The sequence below is a fragment of the Pteropus vampyrus genome, unplaced genomic scaffold (genome assembly GCF_000151845.1).
Source record: "Pteropus vampyrus isolate Shadow unplaced genomic scaffold, Pvam_2.0 Scaffold165, whole genome shotgun sequence".
NCBI lineage: Eukaryota > Metazoa > Chordata > Mammalia > Chiroptera > Pteropodidae > Pteropus > Pteropus vampyrus.
The window spans coordinates 2,894,701-2,915,655 of record NW_011888946.1 but is presented as its reverse complement, the minus strand read 5'-3'; the positions used below and the strand labels follow the sequence as shown (position 1 = coordinate 2,915,655).

The 20,955-nt window shown below is 33.1% G+C and overlaps 1 protein-coding gene and 1 pseudogene across 7 annotated transcripts in view; one reads left to right on the top strand and one right to left on the bottom strand.

Annotated features, from left to right (window-relative positions):
* JMJD1C (jumonji domain containing 1C) overlaps positions 1-20,955 on the top strand; it is a 256,964-nt gene that overhangs the window by 84,338 nt on the left and 151,671 nt on the right. For all 7 annotated transcript variants that reach the window (XM_023536645.1, XM_023536644.1, XM_011370239.2 and 4 more), the window contains one exon: positions 5,942-6,106. In XM_023536645.1, the coding sequence (XP_023392413.1) occupies positions 5,942-6,106 (165 nt within the window). Of the gene's footprint in view, positions 1-5,941; positions 6,107-20,955 lie in introns of those variants that run through there.
* LOC111745779 lies at positions 9,992-10,116 on the bottom strand (annotated as a pseudogene).

Here is a 20,955-nt window from a genome sequence, read left to right as displayed (position 1 = left end):
CTTAGTTACTGGTCATTGTTTTATGTTTCTAGAAAAATAAATAAGGAGTTCTTATAAGACCTTACAAAAGTTATAGTTATTGATGAGTTTTAACTTCAAAAAGTTTACTCTATCATACTAATCTGAATTTTTTTTCAAATGAGTGTATTAGTAGATTTTTATATAGCTAATATTTTTACTATTCCCACAGTTAAAAATTAACAATATAACAATCAAAATAATGACTGTGGCTTTTTTAGAAGTCCTAAAATAAAATGGCAGAGCTGAAATTACAATTTAGTCTAAAATGATAATTCTTTTTTCCCCGAGCTTTATTGAAATCTAATAGACAATGAGTTGCTCATATTTACATTGTACAATTCAATGAGTTTTTTTCAGTTATAGTTGGCATACAATAATATATTAGTTTCAGTTATACAGCATAGTGGTTAGAGCAAGTGATCACCTCACTAAATCTAGTACCCTTCTTCCCCCTTACATATTTATGACAATGTTATTGACCATTTTCCTTATGCTACACTTGTATCTCCATGACTATTTTGCAACTATCCATTTGTATTTCTTAATCCTTTTGCCCTTTTTCACCATCTCACCATCCCCCCAAAACCCTTCCTGTCTAGTAGCTCTCAAAATATTCTCAGTATCTATGAGTTTGTTTCTGTTGTTGTCGTTATTGTTGTTGTTTATTTTGTTCTTTAGATTCTGTATGTATGTGAAATTATGTGGTATTTGTCTTTATCTGACTTACTCCATGTAGCGCAATACTCTCTAGGTCCATCAAGGCAATATCTTTTTCATTCCCTGCCTTTTAGTCTGTATGTGTCTTTTAATCTGAAGTGAATCTCTTATAGGCAGCATATGTAGGGGTCTTGTTTTCTTATCCATTCAGCCGCCCTATCATTTGTTTGGAGCACTTAATTCTGTTCCATTTAAGCTAGTCATTGATAGATATGTAGTTATTACCATTTTTATTCATGATTTTGATACATGTTTTTTCTTCTTAAAGAAGTCCCTCCACCATTTCCTGGCTTGGTGTTAATGAATTCCTTTAGCTTATTTTTGTCTGGAAGCTCTTTATATGTCCTTCAACTCGAAATGATAACTTTGCTAGGTAAAGTATTCTTGGTTGTAGATCCTGGTCTTCATCATGTCAAATATTTTGTGCCAAGCCCTTCTGTCCTGCATAGTTTCTTTTGAAAACTCAGCTGCCAGACTGATGGGTGCTCCCTTATAGGCAACTAACTGCTTTTCTCTTGCTGCTTTTAAGATTCTCTGTATTTAACCTTTGGCACTTTAATTATGATATGTCTTGGTGTAGGCCTCTTTGTGTTCCTGGTTTTGGGGATTCTCTGAGCTTCCTGGGGTTTTATGTCTATTTCCTTTACCAGGTTAGGGTAGTTTTCCATCATTATTTCTTCAAATAGCTTTTCCACTCATGTTCTTCCTCTCCTCTTTCAGGTACTCTTATTAGATAGACGTTTTCACACTTAATTTTGTCCTATGGACTCCTTAAAATATTATTATATTCTTGATTTCTTTTTCTTGCCTTTCTGATTGGGTGACCTTGGCTTCACCATCCTCTATATTGGTGGTTTGGTCCTCTTCTTCATCCACTCTGTTCATTCCTTCTAGTATACTGTTTGTCTTAGATAATGTAGTGTTCATTTCTGACTGGTTCCCTTTTATAATTTCCATTTCCATTTTTATGTTTTTTATCTCTTTGTTAAAGTTCTCACTGAGTTCATCTACTCTTCCCCTAAGTTCATTGGGCATTTTTATAACCAGTGTTTAGAACTCTGCATCTGTTAGATTGCTTGACTCCATTATTCCTGGATCTCTGTTCTGTTCTTTCATATGGTTTCTGCTGCTTTGTCTTCCCATTTTGGCTGCCTTTCTGTGTCTGTTTCTATGTACTAAGCAAAGCTCCTAAGTCTCTCGGTCTTATTAATGTGGCTTTATGTGGTAGGTGTCCAGTGGGACAGTCTTGAGAGGGTTTCAGCTGCAGGCCAAGTTTAGCCCTAGCCTGTGTCCCTCTCGGGCCACCTGTTAATATTCAGCAAACAGTCCCCAGATGCGTTGCTCATAATTGCCTCAAGAGGACATGCCAGAAACCAAGGTCAGCTGCCACCAGTGTGGATCTTGGCACTTGCCCTGTAAGTTGCACAGAACTCACCAAGGACACAACTGGATATGGCTTGAGTAGGGCCCTGATTTGGGGAAGGCAGAATTTCAAGGATTCCTCTGGGTGGAGCAACCTTTGTTACCCAGTTTGATGACATCTCAGATATGGCGGTACTGTGTCAGTGCACTGGGAGAGGGGAAGGCTCAACAGACGAACAATGGATACTGCCTGCACTTCTGCTTGGGTGAAAGCCTTGCCTCTGTCCCTTACTTTGACAACTCATTGTCCTTGTTAGTCCCTGGTGCCCCCTGAACAGCTGTCAGGGGCTGGTGCTCAGAGCAAGGAGGTCCGTCACTGTGAAAGTCTGGTCGCGGACACAGTCCCTTTAAGAGTAATGTCTGTAGCTGCCAGCTGCCACTTCCACAGCCTCTCTCCCACTCAGCCACTCAAGATCAGGCAGCCTCACATCCTCACCACGTCCTACCTTCTCCCATTGCAGGGTGATTTCTTATTTCTCTTACTGGTTGTAGGGCTTGTTCTTCTAGACCCCAGGCAACTCTGCTTACTGTTTGCTCTGTGTTTCGTCATAACTTTGATGTGGTCATAAGAACAGATGAGCAGAGCCTCTATCATCTATACCATTTTGACTTCTAAAGTGATAATTCTTAGCTTTAATGTATATTATTTTTTATATATGTAAATTGAATATAGGTCTCCAAACTAAGTGACCAGAAACCATGTAGAAGAGATTCTCCACATAAGCAATGATTGTGTTTGAAAAGTTCGAAGGTTAGGTCAATTTTAATGAGCAAAATAGTGGAAACTGAATTGCATGACTGCTGCTTATACTTTATTCTTCTTGCCAGTGGTTCCTCTGACAGGCTGACAGCTCTTCATCCAGTGCTAGCTTTTACACATATATAAAACTGAGAATTTGTGCATGTTAGCTTCTGTTGTAGAAGACATGTATTAAATGAGAAATGTGATAGTTTTTTAATTACTGGCCACCCGTTCTTAGAATTCATTGTTCTAACATCTTGGGCTAGAAAAAGTATTTACCACAGTTTTAATGATCATTTGGCTTAGGCATTTTCTTACATCATATTTACTTTAATGGTAATCATTGCACTATCCATGGCTGTTAACACTTGATGCGTAGCTCTTATTTTTGAATTCCTAATGTGCATAATGATTGGCTCCAATATGCAATCAGAGGTGTTTACTGAATGAAATCTTCTTCCCTTTCTTTTTTCTACATAATTATGAACACAGTGGCAATTTAGTAAATAGAGCAACTATTCATATTGCATTTTAGGACCTTTTTTCTTTTCTTTTTATTGCAAATTAGTCATTTATTTGTACTTGTGATGTGTTTTGCACAGTGCTGCGTATTCAGAAACATTTACTAAGCACTTCAGTTTGTTAGGCACTGTGGCAGGCACTAAAGATGCAAAAGAGATGAAGGCATACTAATCGTTGTCCTTAAGGATCTTGTCTTTTAGTTAGTAAGACAGGGAAGTAAGCAGGTCCCAACAGAAGTGAATGAGGAGAGAGTTAACATAAAGTAATTCATGAACAACCATGTAAGTATATACAGAACTTTATGTAGGTGGGCAGGTTTATAGAAATAAACTACACCTCCCTAAACTTCACCCTACATACATACCAGTAAACTCTAAGGCCTGATTAGTACTGATTCAGTTAACCATGATGCCAGATCTTATCCATGTAAGTATAGGTCATCCAACATGGGCACCAAGCATCCCTGCATGTTCTGGTTTAGATATGAGAAAATGCAAAACTCTGACTGCTCTTTACCTGGGCTACTTCTCAGAGTTGTATTTGCAGTGAGCAGCAATGAGGGATGAGATAATAATTTCCCCCAAACAAAGGGCAGACTTGCTTCCACTTTACTATAAAAGTGGAAATTCCCCTCAAGGTCTGTGTTCTCTCTGTGTAAATAGGTGTCCATCCTGGACTCTCGTATCTTTCCCATGGGACTTGGGAGGGAGCCAACACAAGCAGTCTTTGCTGTCCATGCAAGATAAGCTATGAGTTTACAAAGTTCATTTCATGCTAAAATCTTTAATTTTATATTAAGGTCTTTGCATTTGGAAGAATTTACAATGAATTTATGTCCTTTAGGGAAATGTTTACAAACCTTGGCTTTTTAGGTTCTTTACTGAAATATTTTGTCAACAAGATCATATTTTAATTGTCCATCAGGGCAAAGCAAAGATAATGCTTTCCTGAACATTGTCTCAGCTTCAGTTTTCTGGAATTTCCAAACACTCTTTTATACCACAATTTAATAATTAAATATGAGAATCTTATAAGATTTTAAATAGTGGAGAAATTGATATAGTTTAAAATCTTTGCTTAACACTAGGTAGACCTCAGTTCAACCCCTAAGAATGCGTTTTTAGAAGCCAGCAGTCTTGTTCCTTGACTTGGGCTTCTGCTCTGACTTTGTTTGGATAACTAGAAACAGGTGTTAACTCCTTGAACAGTGTATTCCTCCCTCTCCCGATTCTAATAGGTAAGCACATCTAACTAGCTTCCTAATGGACAGCAGCACAAAGTCTCCAAATCAAACATATCTTTTACCAGTTTGTCTCTATGTTTAAAAGTCCATGCTTAATATTTCCTAAGCACTTATATATATGCAGCACTGTACTGGACACTGTAACAGCTCTACCCTCAGTGACTTTGCACCCATAATTTAAAGATATTCTCATTTTATTTGATGACTATAGGGTAGTATTTGATTATTTAATAACATAAACTGAAAAATAACTGCTTACAGGAGTTCAAAGCTAAGTTTGAGTTGAAGAGAGGTTATAAACATTCCGAAGAACTTGAAAAAGGTCAGAAGAACAAACAGGATTTAAATAAAGGGAAACAGAAACCCTTTAGATGTAAGGGTAGAAGAAAAAGATACAAGACTGCCTTCAGTGTAACTCATAATCTAGTAGGGAAAACAGTCCTATGAAGAAATAATTTTAGAGAATGAATGAAAAAAGATGAGGGGTGAGGGGGTGGAGGAAAGGAGGAATAGAATGCGTATTAAGAGTCAGCTTAAGTTTTCCAAATACTAACATTCTTGTCTTGTTCCTATTTGAGAGGAAAAACTTTCAGTCTCACAATTGAGTATGATGCTAGCTGTGGGTTTTTCAATCTTTATTATGTCGCGGTTAGTTACCTTTTATTCCTAGTTTGAGTATTTTTATCATGAAAGCGTGTTATCAAATGCTTTTTCTGTCATTTAAGATGATCATGTTTTTGTCCTTCATTCTATTAATGTTTATTGCATTGATTTATTTTCCTGCTTTGAATCATCTTTGCACTGCTGCCTAGCTTTGTAATTAAAGTTTTATTAGAACAAAGCCAAACTCATTTTTTTACATATTATCTATTACTGCTTTCGTACCAGAGTCAGAAGTAGTTATGACACAGACCATATAGTTTGCGAAGACTAAAATATTCACTATTTAGTTCTTTATAGAAAATGTTTTCTGATCTCTGCTTTTAGAATTATCAGTATCCACATAGTACTTTAATATGTCCTTAGTAGATATTGGTTGGTCTATACTGACAAACATTGTGTAAATTGCTTTTCTTAATAAGCTTATGGTTTACCTTCATATCATATAATAAGTAGTGGTTATAATGTGGTTAGGGAGAAATTATTTAGTAGTTTTAAGAGACGTTAATTTGAATAATGAATATGTTAATGTCTTTTCTAATTCAATTTTATGACATACATGTTTTAAAATATCACACTACATTGCTTATGGAGTTTTGTTTTCTTTTCTATAGGTATATGTGGAATTTGATGGTCTTGAATGGGATAAACGAGAGTGGGTTAGAGTTTATGAAGATTTTTCAACATTCTTGGTGGAATACCACTTAATCTGGGCCAGAAGGAACGACCCTAGCCAGACTCAGGGATCAAAGAGCAAACAGATTCAGTGGCCTGCATTGGTAAGATATTTCTGTTTCATTAAGCATTTTCAATTTCAAAAGAATAAAAACTAAATATAAGCTTAGATTTATCTTGCTGATTATACATTAATATACCTAAAGAAGCTCTGAAGTATCTGGCAGAAATTTAAAAATACTGATTTCATTTTGTTGAACAACTTTATGTTTTTTTGTTAGTACTCTTTCAGCATATTTAGTCCACATATAGTTTATTCTGTCTAATTAGAGGAAACATAAATTGGATAAAGGCTACTAATCCAATTTGGTTTGTGTGTAGCATAGAACAACTTTGCTGAGTGAGACTTTGTAGGTGGACGGTAAGAGGATACTTTTTATAAAGCATTCAGTAGCATGTAATTTTCCTTAGTTTGTTAAATTTAGTCAAAATTGAGTGAATCATTTTGGATGATAGCAGATATTTTATGTGAAATTATAGGTTTGGGGAACAGGTAAAATTACTTCATATCAGAAAATGATCCATTTAAGAAAATATAGTAAATTACAATAAATTCTCAGCTAGTTTGAAGAGTTTTATAAAAGAAACATGCTAACTAAATAAGATCATTAATTGTATTAAGAAAAAAGTGACATCTGTTTAACCATTGTTATCCCTGTTTTCTGACAGTGTCTAACATTATATGTTTGAATGAAATAATTTTCTTACATTAATATCAAAGAAATATTTTAAAAGCCACTGAAACATTATTTCAGGTATTTGGTATAAATATTGTCAGGGTGTTTCAGTTTTTTTAAACAATAATTATTTATAAGGTTAGTTTTACTTGCTTTTTTACTTAATGTTTTATCCTATACATTTCTCTTCACAGGTAATGACTAACAATTTTTAATGGCTGCGTAACATTTGATCATATTATGATTCATTTCCTTAATGTTTGGTATTGTAGTTGTTTCTGATTTTTTGTGATTATAAATAACTGTGATTAATGTGATAAATACATAAATCTTTGCATCTCTGATTATTTTACTATTTAGAATCATAGTAGAATTACTGGTCAGAAAATTCGAACCCGAGAGCAACAAAAATCTAAAAATCTCCTGATACTTTTCACAAATTATTTAAAAGTTGTGCTTAACTGCCCTTGCCCCCATTCAGTGTATTGAGTGTTTTCTTCTCTCTCTGATCCTAAACTCCCAAACCCCCTCACCTGCAAGCATTAATTTACTTATCATACCATCTTGTTTTAAAACCCAAACATATTTAAAAAGAGGATTTTTACAATTTCAGAAGTGTAGAATTATGTTACACCATTTATATATCTGCTATTTTGATATTTAAAAATAACTTCATTGTTTTAATTTGCATTTCTTTGATGTGATGACTATTTTTCATATTAGCAACTTGCATTTTTTATGAATTCTTGTCTTTTTAATTATTAAGGTTTGGGATTTTTCTAATATTTGCTATGAGCTTTCTTTATATTATTTCAGATATTATATAACCTTATGTCATACCTGTTTAATGGTTTGTTCAGCTAATTTTATGATACCAAGACTTTGAATTATATACTTATATTTAAAGCAAGTCTGTATAATGGGAGCTATCTCCCTTCATTCAGACAGTCAGGTTGTGTCTTTCTTCATGTTTCCTTTCTTTCTTTGTTTTAGGAGGTAATAAAAATTTATAGAACAAATAATTGAAATAAGAATGTTTGGCAAACTGTAGATAATAACCATTGTAAGTTTCGTAAAAGTTTGCAAACATTCATTTATGTATAGTACATATGACTGAGATTCTGTTTCCCTATCTGGTCATTAAAATGAAGCTTAAAGATATCTATAAGCAGCAATTATGAAATGCAGAGTTTAAAAATTCATATAGCATAAAAAAATATTATAGCTACAAATTTGAGAAATTTTAGGGATGTATATGAGGCAGCAATAGAATGAAATACAGTGGAAACTAATACTCTTTTCTCTATGAATTTAATGTTTCTAATTCTGTACCCATGATACTTGCTTTCATGTTCTCTTATACTTAAACACAATGTTTGTATTTATTATCCTCATTTTGGTTGTTTCACCCCTCTTGTGGTAACTTAAATATTACACATTGGTTATATTTTAGTATCTTGTCTGTTTATTGTAAGAATCAGTAGAAAGTGATTATATACCTGCTGGTTCTTAAAATTATGACAGGACAAAAAAAGCCTATTACCTCATTAAACTATTCTAAAGTTTATTTTTAAAATGTAAAAATAAAGAAAACTTTAACAAAATATGGAATAGTACAATACCAAGGTTATTTCTCCAGAATTGTCTCTCCATCTTTCTTCCCAAGGTATCAAGAGTATAACATGTATTGGAGCACCACATATGTAACATGCTGAAGTGGTGTCTATTTTTTTGTTGTTGTTTGTTTTGTTGTAGTATGAGTACCACCTGAGGTCATTCTGATGATGGAGGCTGAGGTAACTTACATTTTTATGTAAGTTACTTAATATATTGTCAAATTTTATTTATTTTTTAATAAAGTAAAATATTCGTAAAATCACATTTATCTGCACCAAGGAAAGAAAGTGTTGGCACTCATAATTGAAATCAACGAATCACCTACCTAACTGGGTTAGGGCCCTGGCTCCATCTCCTTTAGGAAAACCTTCTGTGGGGAGTGGGGCTTCGACCCTAACCCAGTTGGGCTGTAACACTGCTGCATTTTTCTAAAGGGCAGAGTTTTCTACTACTATTCTGCTGGCCCAGCCTTCCAGATCTCCCCAACCAGAATTAATATCACCATCCTGTGCTCTTGTAGAACTTTATTTGTACCTCTGTTTTAACAACTAGCACATTCTGCTTTGTATTATACCTATTTGTTTGTATGTCTGTCTTTCTCTACTAGATTGTAAGTTCTTTGAGGACAGGAATCATGTCATAGTCATTTTTGTGTCATTGCTAGGAGTTTAGGACAGTGCTTTACCCATCTTAGACAGTGATTAATCGCCTGTTTTAAAGTGATGAATTAACTCTGTCCTAGCTAGTGAAACAAACCCTACTGGGAATTATAGCAAGTTTCCTGGCTATTACTTTTATGCTCAGATCAAAGGACAGGAAAGTATAATCAGCCAATTTATGTTAAAAAGTTTATAAGTTACCAACTTTAAACATGGCAAGTAGTCAAAAACTAATAAATATGCTTATATAGATGCCCTCATTCTAATCAGATATGAATGTAGTTCTTTAAATTGTCATAGGGAGAAATGTAAAATTACCCTAAATAAATTATTTTAAAGTTGTAGAAGGAAAGAATTTATATCTTCATTGTCAACTAAATATACTAATCTGCAGTAATTTATCTGAATTTCTGGAGTGAGTTTTAGGAAGCTCAGACTTCTTTCCAGTACAAATTTTCCTTCGTAGATACGTTATTTCAGTTTGAGAATTATATTCAGATCGTAAATATGTAAAATTTTATCAATATATTTCTTTTATATTTTTCATCTACTGAAAATTGTCATTTTTTGAACAGTAGGATTATGCCTGACTATAATTTGTCTTTTCAATAAAAAAAACTATTATTTTCCAAAAAATTGGAAATTTTAATGTAATAATTTTAACTTATTTTTATTTTGGAAATAGTTTTCTCCAAATGAATTAGTAGATTATTTTAGGCTTCTTCTATATATTTGACATCTACTTTTTATGTTTGTTGATATAATATTTTTATTATCTGTCCTTAATAGTACGAAGAATAAATATGACAGTTTAAACAATGATAAAAATACAATGAAGATTATTTAAGGTTTGCTTTCTACATGAATTAGTTTGCTCATAGATTTTTTTTTTTTTTTTTAGGGTGAGGCAATCCTTGGTCAACCTCACAGATTGCAAGAGCCTTGTCAGTTTACAATCCTTTATTTTTATTATTTACGCCTACAGCACCTGGTCTTCCTAGGTGGTTTCCCATCCAAGTACTAACCAGGCCCTACCCTGCTTAGCTTCCGAGATCAGACGGGATCGGGATCGGGCTCGTTTAGGGTGAGATGGCCGTAGACTTGTTTGCTCATAGATTTACATGGCTTGATGTGACCTTAGAGGTAATCTAGTCATAGGTTCAGAGAACATAATTGCTTAAAAAGAGAACCTCAGCAGTCATCTAAGGAGGCAGTATAACATATTAAGAACATAAGCCTTGATGTTGGATTTCCTGGTTCAAAGCCCCACTCTTCCATTTACTGTTAATATATGGATGCACTTATTTATTCTTTCTATGTTTTACTGCCTTCATAATAGTAGTACCTACCATATAGAGTTGTGAAGGTTAAGCAACAGATATATAAGTAAAAAAATCCTCAGTATAGCACTGCAGTGAGTTTACCCAACTGTACAGTTTTAGGGGAATCCCCATAAAACTGCCCTCTCTCTGACATCAATCGCAAGTTTGAGGGTTTCCTAAACCCACTTTCAAGTTAGATAATTTACTAGAAAGACTCATAGAACTCACTGAAAACTGTGATACTGCCACTTATGGTTTATTGCAGAGAAAGGATACAAATTGAAATAAGCCAAGGGAAGAAGTGCATAGGGCACAGAGTACCTTATGCACAGGAGGGGTCCACACATGGACCATGAAGTCATAGGACATCAATAAGCCCTTCCAGCCACAGTGTGTGACATTATGCAGAATATTGCCAGCCAGAGAAGCTCATTCCAGCCTTTGCTGTGCACAGTTTTTATTGGAGCTCAATCACATACTATCTGGGTACTTGAGCTTTAGTCTTTATTTCCTCCCATAAATTGTACTGATATCTTTAATAATCACTACCTCTGGAGGTTACAGCTGATACTGAGCAAAGCTCTCATAGTAAATCTCATCTGTAGATTGTCCCATAACCAAAGACTCCAGGCAAACAGAGACACACACCTATTAGGCAGAACATTCCAGAGGCCTACTGATCACCTCACAGTAGCCGAGGGCAAAGTCCAGATCTCTCTTTGGATTAGGTTAATTCTTCACTATGCAAGCACTTTATAAAAAGCCTCCTGTTATTATTATCATCATATGGTTTTACATCCTCATTTTTCCAGTAAGAAAAGGAAGTATAAGTTAATTTCTGGAAGTGGAAATGAAACCCAAGTCCCCTATCTCCAAGGTAATGCTTTTTCTTCTGTTGTAGAGTTTATACACTGCCAGTTACTGAATTGGCTGAGAATAATCTTGGAAGAGCATTTGTATTTTTCAGTAAACCTAGTTTCTGGAAAAGTCTTATAAGGAAAACCTAATTTCCGTTTATTTCTGATCAGATAATTTAAGGCTTGATGGATACAAATGAGAATAAACTAAAATCTTGTCATGAAGTCGAGAGAGTAAGAAGAGAGATAGATGCACAGATGGAAAATGAACCAATCAGTGATATAATAAAAGATTATAAAAGTGGGAGAAGTAGGAAGAGAAGTAACTAGCGTGGCAGGGGAGCGGAGGAAAAGATACATAGAGGAGCGTGGTGCTCAATAGGATTTTAAATGCTGAACTAGCATTTTCTGATTGGAAAAGAGTGAAGGCATTTTGTGAGAAAACAGATCCTGATTGGGAAATTCTAAGGATTTATGCCATGCTGGAACGTAGAAAAATTGTAATAGAGTGGCAGAAGATGAAGGAAAAGTAAGTAGGGACTAGATCATAAAGGGTCTTGTGTTGCACATTTCCTCCTGTACAGAATGGAAAACAATTAAATCATAGTCATGTAGGTTAAATAATCAAGTTTGTATTATTTTAGATTACTGTAGCAGAAAAATTAAGTGATTTTAGCACTTTGTCATTTATCCCTTTGTTTAAATAATCTGGGTGGGATTTGGATAAATGTACCTGGTGGAACATGTTTACCTTTATTTCCTCCAAAATTACACTAAAATAACAATTTAAAAGGACAAAAAGAACACAAGACAACAGTGATTAGATGTTAATAAAATTTTAGAATGTAGAGAATGGATGAGAAGTAGTGATCAACCTAGCAAGATTCAAGAAAAACGAATCATAAATGTCAGCAGAGAATGCTAGAACATCTCAAAAAGTTTCAAAAAGCAGCATCACATGCTTTACACAGAAGTAATGGATGAGCCGAAAATGGAAGGATTAGTTAAAAGGTGATATGAAGAGAATTAGACTCTCAGGGCCTTTTCCTAACCCCTTAGAGCCAGGCAAGCCAACCCTTCTTACCTGTAGGAGATTGGTAGGTGGTACATTCTCTTAAGTAGAGATTTCCTTCAGGGACATTTGACACATCAGAATTTCTGATATGACACAAGACAATTACATGAAAATTTTTTTTGCTAAATGGTACAACCTTTCCTTCAGTCTCTTTTTCTTCATTCTGCTCTTTGAATATTATCAACCAGATGTTTACTCATAGTCAAAAGATTAGAGGATTGTCTTCTCAGGGGAAATGAAGGTCCCCAGAGAAAAGAACAACAAATACTTTTAAGGAGCTTCCAGCAAAATGGTCATATCTCCACTCATTCAACCTATAGTAATAGCCACCAGAGATCCCATTAAAATCTCAGCAAGCCTTAGGTGATACTCAACAAGCTGAACTCACTCACAAAGCCTTTTCAATAGTTTTTTAGTGCCTCGTGCTTAAATATGAATGGTTAGTCAAGAATATTCAAGAATCCCCAGTCATCTGAGGTCTGCAGTTTTAAAATTGTATATAAATATTATATACTAACCTAATGAGATTTATAATTAACTGCCTAAATGAAGGCAAGAATTATGCATTTAAATTTAAGTATTCAGTATAGGCACAGGACCTTGAGAGTGTTAGCTATTGAGTAAATATTTACTGAATGAGTGAATAAAACACTTTAACGTGATTGTGAATTGAAAAGTATTTCTTGTTTTCATATTAAACCTCTTCTTTCAAACTATTTAACATACCAATATTTCTAAAATTGCATGAAAAAAGAAGTGAACTAGTATTTTAAATACCCTTAAATTCTTTTCCACAATCAAGTACCTTTGAAAAGTACATTTCAATTTTTTCTAAGTCATAATTTTAGATTTTGCTTCCCATGTTTATTGAGTGGGATCAAATTGAAGAGCAAGATATGTTTACTGAGTCATAAATTTAAGATATATGTAAGACATATACATAAATAGGGAAGAGGACAGCAAAGCACTTGAATTATATATCAAACCCCAAAGGCTTTCTGCTTTTATGTTACTTTACTTTGTTGTTACTAATTGCAGCATTCCAAGTACTATGTTTACAAGCACCACGTTATATTACTTCTTTCTTAAGATATTGAAACAATTCATGTAATAGTAAAATTAGAACATTTAGTTGTATAAAAAATAAATAGAAAATAATTGTATATGATTTTAAGGCACCAACTGCAGTTAATGTTTGAAACAGCTCATTTTTAATGTTTAAAATAATCAAAGCAGTTTAAAAATATTTAAGAGAAACTATAGTTTTTATACAAAGGTGGGTTTTTCCTCATTTTAAAATCTTAATTATTAAGATTTGGATTGAGAAAGACATTATATGTTACTGAATTTACACAGTTAATTTTTTTCTTTCTGCCTAACCCCCATTTTAACCCTACCTAATCTATGACCTAGCTCATATTTTTTCCTGATGTTTAGATTGTTGTGTCACATTTCATTGTTTTAACCAAAAATGGCAGTTAATTGTAATTAACTAGAATTTGTTTTTCAGAATGGTTAGTTTTTCTCTGTAAGAGTTTTCATAACCTGGTAGTTGTTTTTGTTTGCCATTTATTTCAGCCACAGTGAATTATTCTCTGGATATAATTTCTGAAAATTTTTTATATCCTAGAATTATTTTGTAATTATTTACTTGATTATTTGACCTTTTCATTACAAGTATTTCCCATATTTAGTCACCTTTTTTTTTGTTATACTTAGAATTGCTAGGAATTTTCAATGTGTTGCTATTATAATTTGAAGCAGCCAAAAGCAACTAGCCATGTAAAATAAAGATGGAGGTTGATTCCATTTTTTTTTCTGTCCAGAAATGTGTGGTTGCTGTGTCTACCACGTGTTCTAATTTGAGAATTATTTTTCAGCTCTTGGCGGGAGGGGGAGTCTCCTTTGGTGTTGAGTTATACTAACCAGGTCTAAAACTGCTTCTTTACGTAAGTAGTTTCTTTTTCACTGTATATATACTTTTTAAATTTGTAAATGGTTACAAATAACTTGAACGCACCAGCATTACATATGTGTTGCATGATAATCTCTTTCATTCATTCAGTAAACATTCTTTAACACTTACTGTGAGCTAAGCATGATGCAAGTACCGTGAATCCAACAGTATGTATGGTCCTTGCTGACACACAATTATTTAACTGCACTTGTGAAGGGTTCTATAAAAAATACAGGTAGCTTTTAAAGTATATTTATACTTACCATTTGAAAAACAATGTGATGTATTAACTTTTTATTACATGTAATAATATTACCAATGTAACATTATTTAATTTTTGAAGGCTTATACCAAGTTCCAGCCATTGTTCTCAGTGTTTTAAATCATCCATCCATTTGAGATACACAGATGAGACATGGTATAGTCAAGTAACTTACTGAGGACAGAAGCAACTGTGTATTGAAAAGTTTAATTGTGAAATTATATAAGGTTAAAAAGGCAGTAACCTGTCATTCTTTTCTATGTATTTTCCATAGGTATCTCTTGTTAACGGGTTATTATATGTCCTTTTAGACTTTCCTGCCCCACTTTTCTTCTTCCCTTTTTGATAAACATGTAAATATTTCCCAAAAAATCTCGTTTCAAAACTAAATAGAGAACTTATGCATATACAGCTTTGTGAGTTAAATGTGATTATAATAACTTAAGTTCATAAAGTTGAAGTAAATGTATGGGCCATGAAAGAGACCTATCCAGACCATTGTAATATTTTCTAAACTGGCTAAACCTGAAGGCAGTTGTGCTAATCTTGGAGTTCCCCTAGGGATTTCAAGGAATATAGGAATGATTCCAGGGTCTTTTGTATTCTTCAGGGAGGGTTTGGAGGTAAAGCATATCATAGTGAATAAAGGAGGTCTAACTTTTCCTAGTCAAGAAATAATTACAGATTTAGGAGTATTTTTATCATTTTAAATGTTTCTGTCTCCCACTTTTCAGTGACTAATGCCAGGAAATCTCTGACATGTTATTTTCAGATAAAGTTTGTTTTCTTTTTTATACTCTGTGAAGTGTAGTGATAAGTAAAATGTAAAACAAATCTTATTTAAACTTAATTTTTCCTCTCCTCATTGGAGTACAAGGAGTCCTTATTTAAATATAGTATATTTGAAGAACATATTAGTAATTTGGAGCACCAGATGAATTTTATTTTAGAAAAATAGGGATGTATGTAACCTTCATTTTCAGCTAAATTATGGTTTTATTGGGCTTTCAATCAGGTAGTCTTGAAATTTCATCATTGTAGAATCCAAATAAAACTGAAGCTACCTGCCCCCTAACTTGGTACCCATCTCATTATTATGTATTATCTAAAATGAATGCACATGAGCATACATTATCTTTTTTGAATAAGTAACTAGAGAAGACATCACAGAACACAAAACAAAACTACAGAACTTCCTTCGTGTATGTTTTTTCCCAGCCGAGAGCTATTCTCACTCAGCTGTTCCTCAAAAAATCTATTTTGCCTACTTTTCAACAATTGACCTCTCTTCCCTCTTCTACAAAACTGCCTGAATCTTTTACTTCCAAGAGTAGCTATATATCCTTAATTATATGAATCAGTTTAGGCTCTGATTTCAGATTTTATAAATGGTGCGAGAACACAAGGGATCCTTACGGTGATGGAACAGTTCTTTATTGTGGTTGTGGTTACATCATTCTCCATATATGATAAGATTGAATAGATTGCACACATACATACATACGTACACAAATAAGAGTGCATGTAAAACTGGTGAAATGGGACTTATAGTTTGTACCAATATCAATTTCCTGATTTTTACATTTTCAGATAGTTTCACAAGATTGTTACTATGTTATGTAGGGAAGATGTTTCTTTTTTTTCCTTGCAATTTCCTGTTAATCTATAATTATTTCAAAAGAAAAAAAATTTTTTTGTAGGTCAGCTGGATAACCTGAGAGAAATTAGAGAAGCACTTGATTTTTTATATAAGTGTACTCATTCTTTTCAGTGGTATCTAATAAGCTTTTATCCATCCATTGCTTTTTCAAAAAATTTCAGTTAATCTTTTTTTTAATACCTAGAATTTCTATTTGATTCTTTTCCAATTTTGCTTACCAATTAAAAAATATTCTGTTTTGTACACATTTCTAAACTTGACCTTTATTTTTTTTAAACGTAATATTTATAATTATTCTGTGTTAATCTGCATCTGTTCTCATTTGTAAAGTTTGTCCTGTTTGCTCTCTCTGCTAGTAGTTGCTCATGTTGCCTTGGTTTTTTTTTTGTTTAGTTAATTTTTCACTCCCCCTCACCCCCACAAACACCTTCTGGAGGCTGAGATGGTTGAGGAGTTTTATGAGACAGTTTTGAGGCTAGAATGAAGGTAGATTTCTCTCAGAGGATTTGCTTTTTTAGTCTGCCATATATCTGGGATGGCACCATCATGATGGTCTTAGACCACTTTAAATTCAAAGCTTGAAGTTTTTGTGTCATTAAGTTGATTTGAATGAATCCATACAAGGGCTGGTTTGTTGTTCACTCTCAAGAAATTTTTTAAAGTTGCATTTGTATCTGCTCCATACCAACCCAGCTTTCTTTGGAGAGACACAAGGTGAAAAGAGTATGGGGTAGATATACTCTATCTCAAGATACAGTTAGTTAGCCCTTTGTGGTTTCAGGTTTCTCAGGGATGACTCTCTTGTTAGTCCTCTGGCTTTGAGCAGACTGTCTCTTCTGTTCTGTTCTGTTACTGTTTCCCCAAGATCTCTATAAATTTAGCTCAATTTTGCCCTCATTCAGCAAGAGCTCTCAATATAAGAGTCTATATACAGTTATTATTTTTTAACATGATGATTTATAAGTAAGTGAAATTAATACTTTCTAGGAATTGCAGACCCCAGAATTAGTATTGTACTAACTTAATCCATATATTGGAATTATTCACATGTAGATTATAATTGTTTATGAGTTTTAAATGCAGTTATTCATGTAAAACTTTTTTAATTTTGAAAAATGAAAAAAAATTGTTTTTAACCGTTATTGGCATACTTATTAATCATAAATAAAATGGTAGAATGATTTTCAAGTCAGTAGATCAGATTAGATAATAAGGCCTTAAAACATATGAAAAAGAAACATAAGAAAGCATTTAGTATGTACTTTTCAATGACAGAAAATATTAAGTATTCATTTGTGAAATTCCATTGAAACAAATGGAGAAATCTTTTCAAATAAAAAAAATCTTTTTATTCTTTCTGCATAATTTTATAGGTAGAAATTTTTTGTAACATATTAGCATGCTTATGATATAGAAATAATAAGTGTTTTCCTTTTTAATTATAAGCCGATTGCTTTTTTTTACTTTTCCAGAGCAAAATGTGAAGAGTTTTTTAAAAATCCTACAATGTTAAATAATATCTTTATTTACCTAGCATCGATTCTTATTGCCTGAAACCTGAATTTTTTTTTAGTGAATTTACTGCATTACAAAATTTATTATCCTTCCTCTGTACTTGCCACAATGCTATATATTCTGTCCCAACTTAACTGGGTATGGTTAGCACTTCCAGAAAATACTATGTATTTTTATACATCTGTTCTTTTGTTGATGCTTTTTCCTCACCTACAAAGCTTTTACATCTATTTCTGCTTATTAAATTTCTACAAATCCAGAGTAACTCATACAGCTCCTTCATTTCAAGAATTCTGTTGGTTGTAATCAGATAATCCTTTTTGTAAGTATAACAGTTTTTATTTAAAAATTCAACATTCGCGAGTGGAGAGGTAGATGGGGTAATGGGAGTCAAATATGTGGTGACAGAAAGAAATCTAACTATGGGAGCTGCAAACACAGTCTAAATATATATACATATGCCTTACTGTTCAAGTGTACAGCTGAAACTTACTGGATTTCATTAACCAATGTCACTATAAAAAAAATTTAACATTTACATGAATTATTGAGTTACAGTTATTTCTGTATATGCCTGCCTTCCCTACTTTAAGCACTTTGAGGTCAGGAATTAATGTGTTATTAATATTTTTATTTCCCTTTCCCCAAGTACTAGAGCATCTTGAACATTATTGACATATAGTATCTGAAAACACAAAACTATTATCAGTAACTTTTTGCTCTATGCCAGGCACTGTGTAAATCATCTTTGTATTATCTAATTCAGTCTTTTCAATATCCTTATCTACTTTTTGTAGATGAGGTAACTTAAGCTTATGAGGTACGCAACTTGCCTTTGAATCCACAGCTCGTGGGTGGCAGATATAGGATTAAAGTTTAGACTATCTTGACCCAGGGAACTATTCATAGAAATGTATCATACCTATGGATTATATAAAGCTTCTCATTAGTCGTATTGTAAACTCTGGGCCAGTCTAAGTTCAGACCGCTGGTACATCTCCATAGCCTTATGGTCCAAGGAGCTGGAATTTAGGAAATCTCATGCCTGACCTAATGATACCTGCTTAGGCTATGACTCAGTAAAACTCCAATACTTTTTGGTACTTTGAAAACATTTTAATGTTTTCTTAACATTGTTATCATTCATAAGCAGTCTCTGGGTTCCTTTGCTTAAAAATGGATGATACTTAGTAGGTTTTAGGTCTTAATTTTCTTTTTGATAAATCTTTGTGTATTTGTTTTTAATATACAAATTTTAGGATAAATACCTTGGGCTCAGATTAACAAATATAATTTCCTTGATTTATTTTATAAGGTCATAAAGTGGAAGGTGACAAGATTTCAGGTTTCATTATAGCTTAGAGAATAGCATGTGTTCCATTTTCATCCCCTGATTGAATTTGCAAGCAGAAGAAAAATTGCATGGCACCATTTCTGGGTTTTAAATGTTCCTAGTACTTTCTTTTGCTGCTTTATGCCACAGGAAGTTGAGAATTGATATGGTGGTGTCCATTTATGAAATGTATTTTCTCTATTCTGTTGTCTGTTTTTAGCCACTCAACCTAAAAATAGCTGCTGTGCTGAAAATGAAGGTCCCTGATTTGAATATGGTAACTTGTTCACTTGCATATTAATTATAGGCAGGCTAAACCTTGGAGTTGCCATACTTTAAAGAGGCCTTTTGGGATCTCACTGAGGTTAATGTTTTACTGAAGACAGGCAAGCAACCTCAGCTAATTCCCAGTAAGTCTTGTTTCTCATTTACAGTTGTATAAATCATTAACATGTTCTTAATATAGTTTGGAAACCTAAATCCGTGAATATGTGCATAACATTTCATTTTAGGACTTTTATTTAGCCTTATATTTGGCATTTTAATAATTAAACATAACATCTCATATTAAGTAAAAAAAGATGCTGAGTTTTACATACAGTTTTCTACTTTTTTGTAAAACAAGTTTAAAATAGGTGAGGAAAATCAATACATATGTTTGTATCTGCTAATAAGACACATAAAGGAACTCAAGAACGATGCATAAGAAACCAGTAACTGTAGTTACCTTCATGTGTGTTTTCCAGATGGAGGCCCTTTGTTTATTCAGGAAAGTGGGAAAAAGAGGTGGAATTTTCTCTGGATATTGTTTTATGTATTTTATGTATTTTGAGAACCATTTAAATATATAGCCTATTAAATTTTTTCAAGCATCTGTTTACTCATTAACCTCTTATGCCTCTTAGCTAAAATTAATAAAACTCATTTTTGAATGTTCATATATGAAAAAAACTTAAATTAGAGATTGGATAATAATTACTTGTATTAAAATATAATTTTTATTTGTTCCTTTTACTGTGGAATAGTTTAAGTTTGTTGAAAATGTCACCATTCAGGGGTATTACACCAACTTTACCTTTGGTGGGAAAATATAGTTGGTATGCCATATCAGGCAGGAGCACCTGAATCCTGAAATTTTTGGACTTTTTTCCTCAAAACTAAAGTTCTCACTAGCAGATGAATGTTAAACTAGTTTTTTAAATTACATTTTAATTGAGCTAAATTATGGTAAGAGGGAGAAGGGATAATATATACTATGACACTGAGTGATACTCTGTTATTCAAAATAGTAGCAAAGTAGAGTAAAATATGAATAGTCTTGTTTATTACAGGCTTTAGCGCCTCCTCTTCATTTGATTTCTCTTTTTCCTTTTCCATGGCCTTATTTTTAATTGTTTCAGCTACTCAAAGAAATTTTATAAGTAGTATCTAATCTCACTTTTTCAAAGTGGAATTTATTTTCCGATTGTAAGAGTAATAAATACCTATTTTAGTATTTTTTTGATATATACTGAAAATTGTAAGGAATAAAGTCAGCCGTCTGTAATATTTTGCCAAAATATCTAAGAGTTGGAACCATTTTCTTTTAGGCTATGTGTATTTTTTTCTGTCTCCTTTATTTAAAAAGTAAATAGCTTTACTTTTATAAATACAATTTCTGAAAAGAGTATTGCGTTTTTTTAAAATATTTTATACAGTAACATTTATTTTTTACATACAGTTTTATGAGTTTTGACAAATCATGGGCTCATGTAACCACTACCACAATTAGGATACAGAATGGTTCCTTCACTTGCAAAAATTTCCTGTGTTGCCCCCTTGTAGTCAAGGAGTTTTCCTACTCCTGACCTCTTCCAACCACTGAACTGTTCTTCATTGATAATGTTTGCATTTTTCAGAACATTATATAATATAAATATAATCATACAGTATATCTCCTTTCGAGGCTGACACTTATTT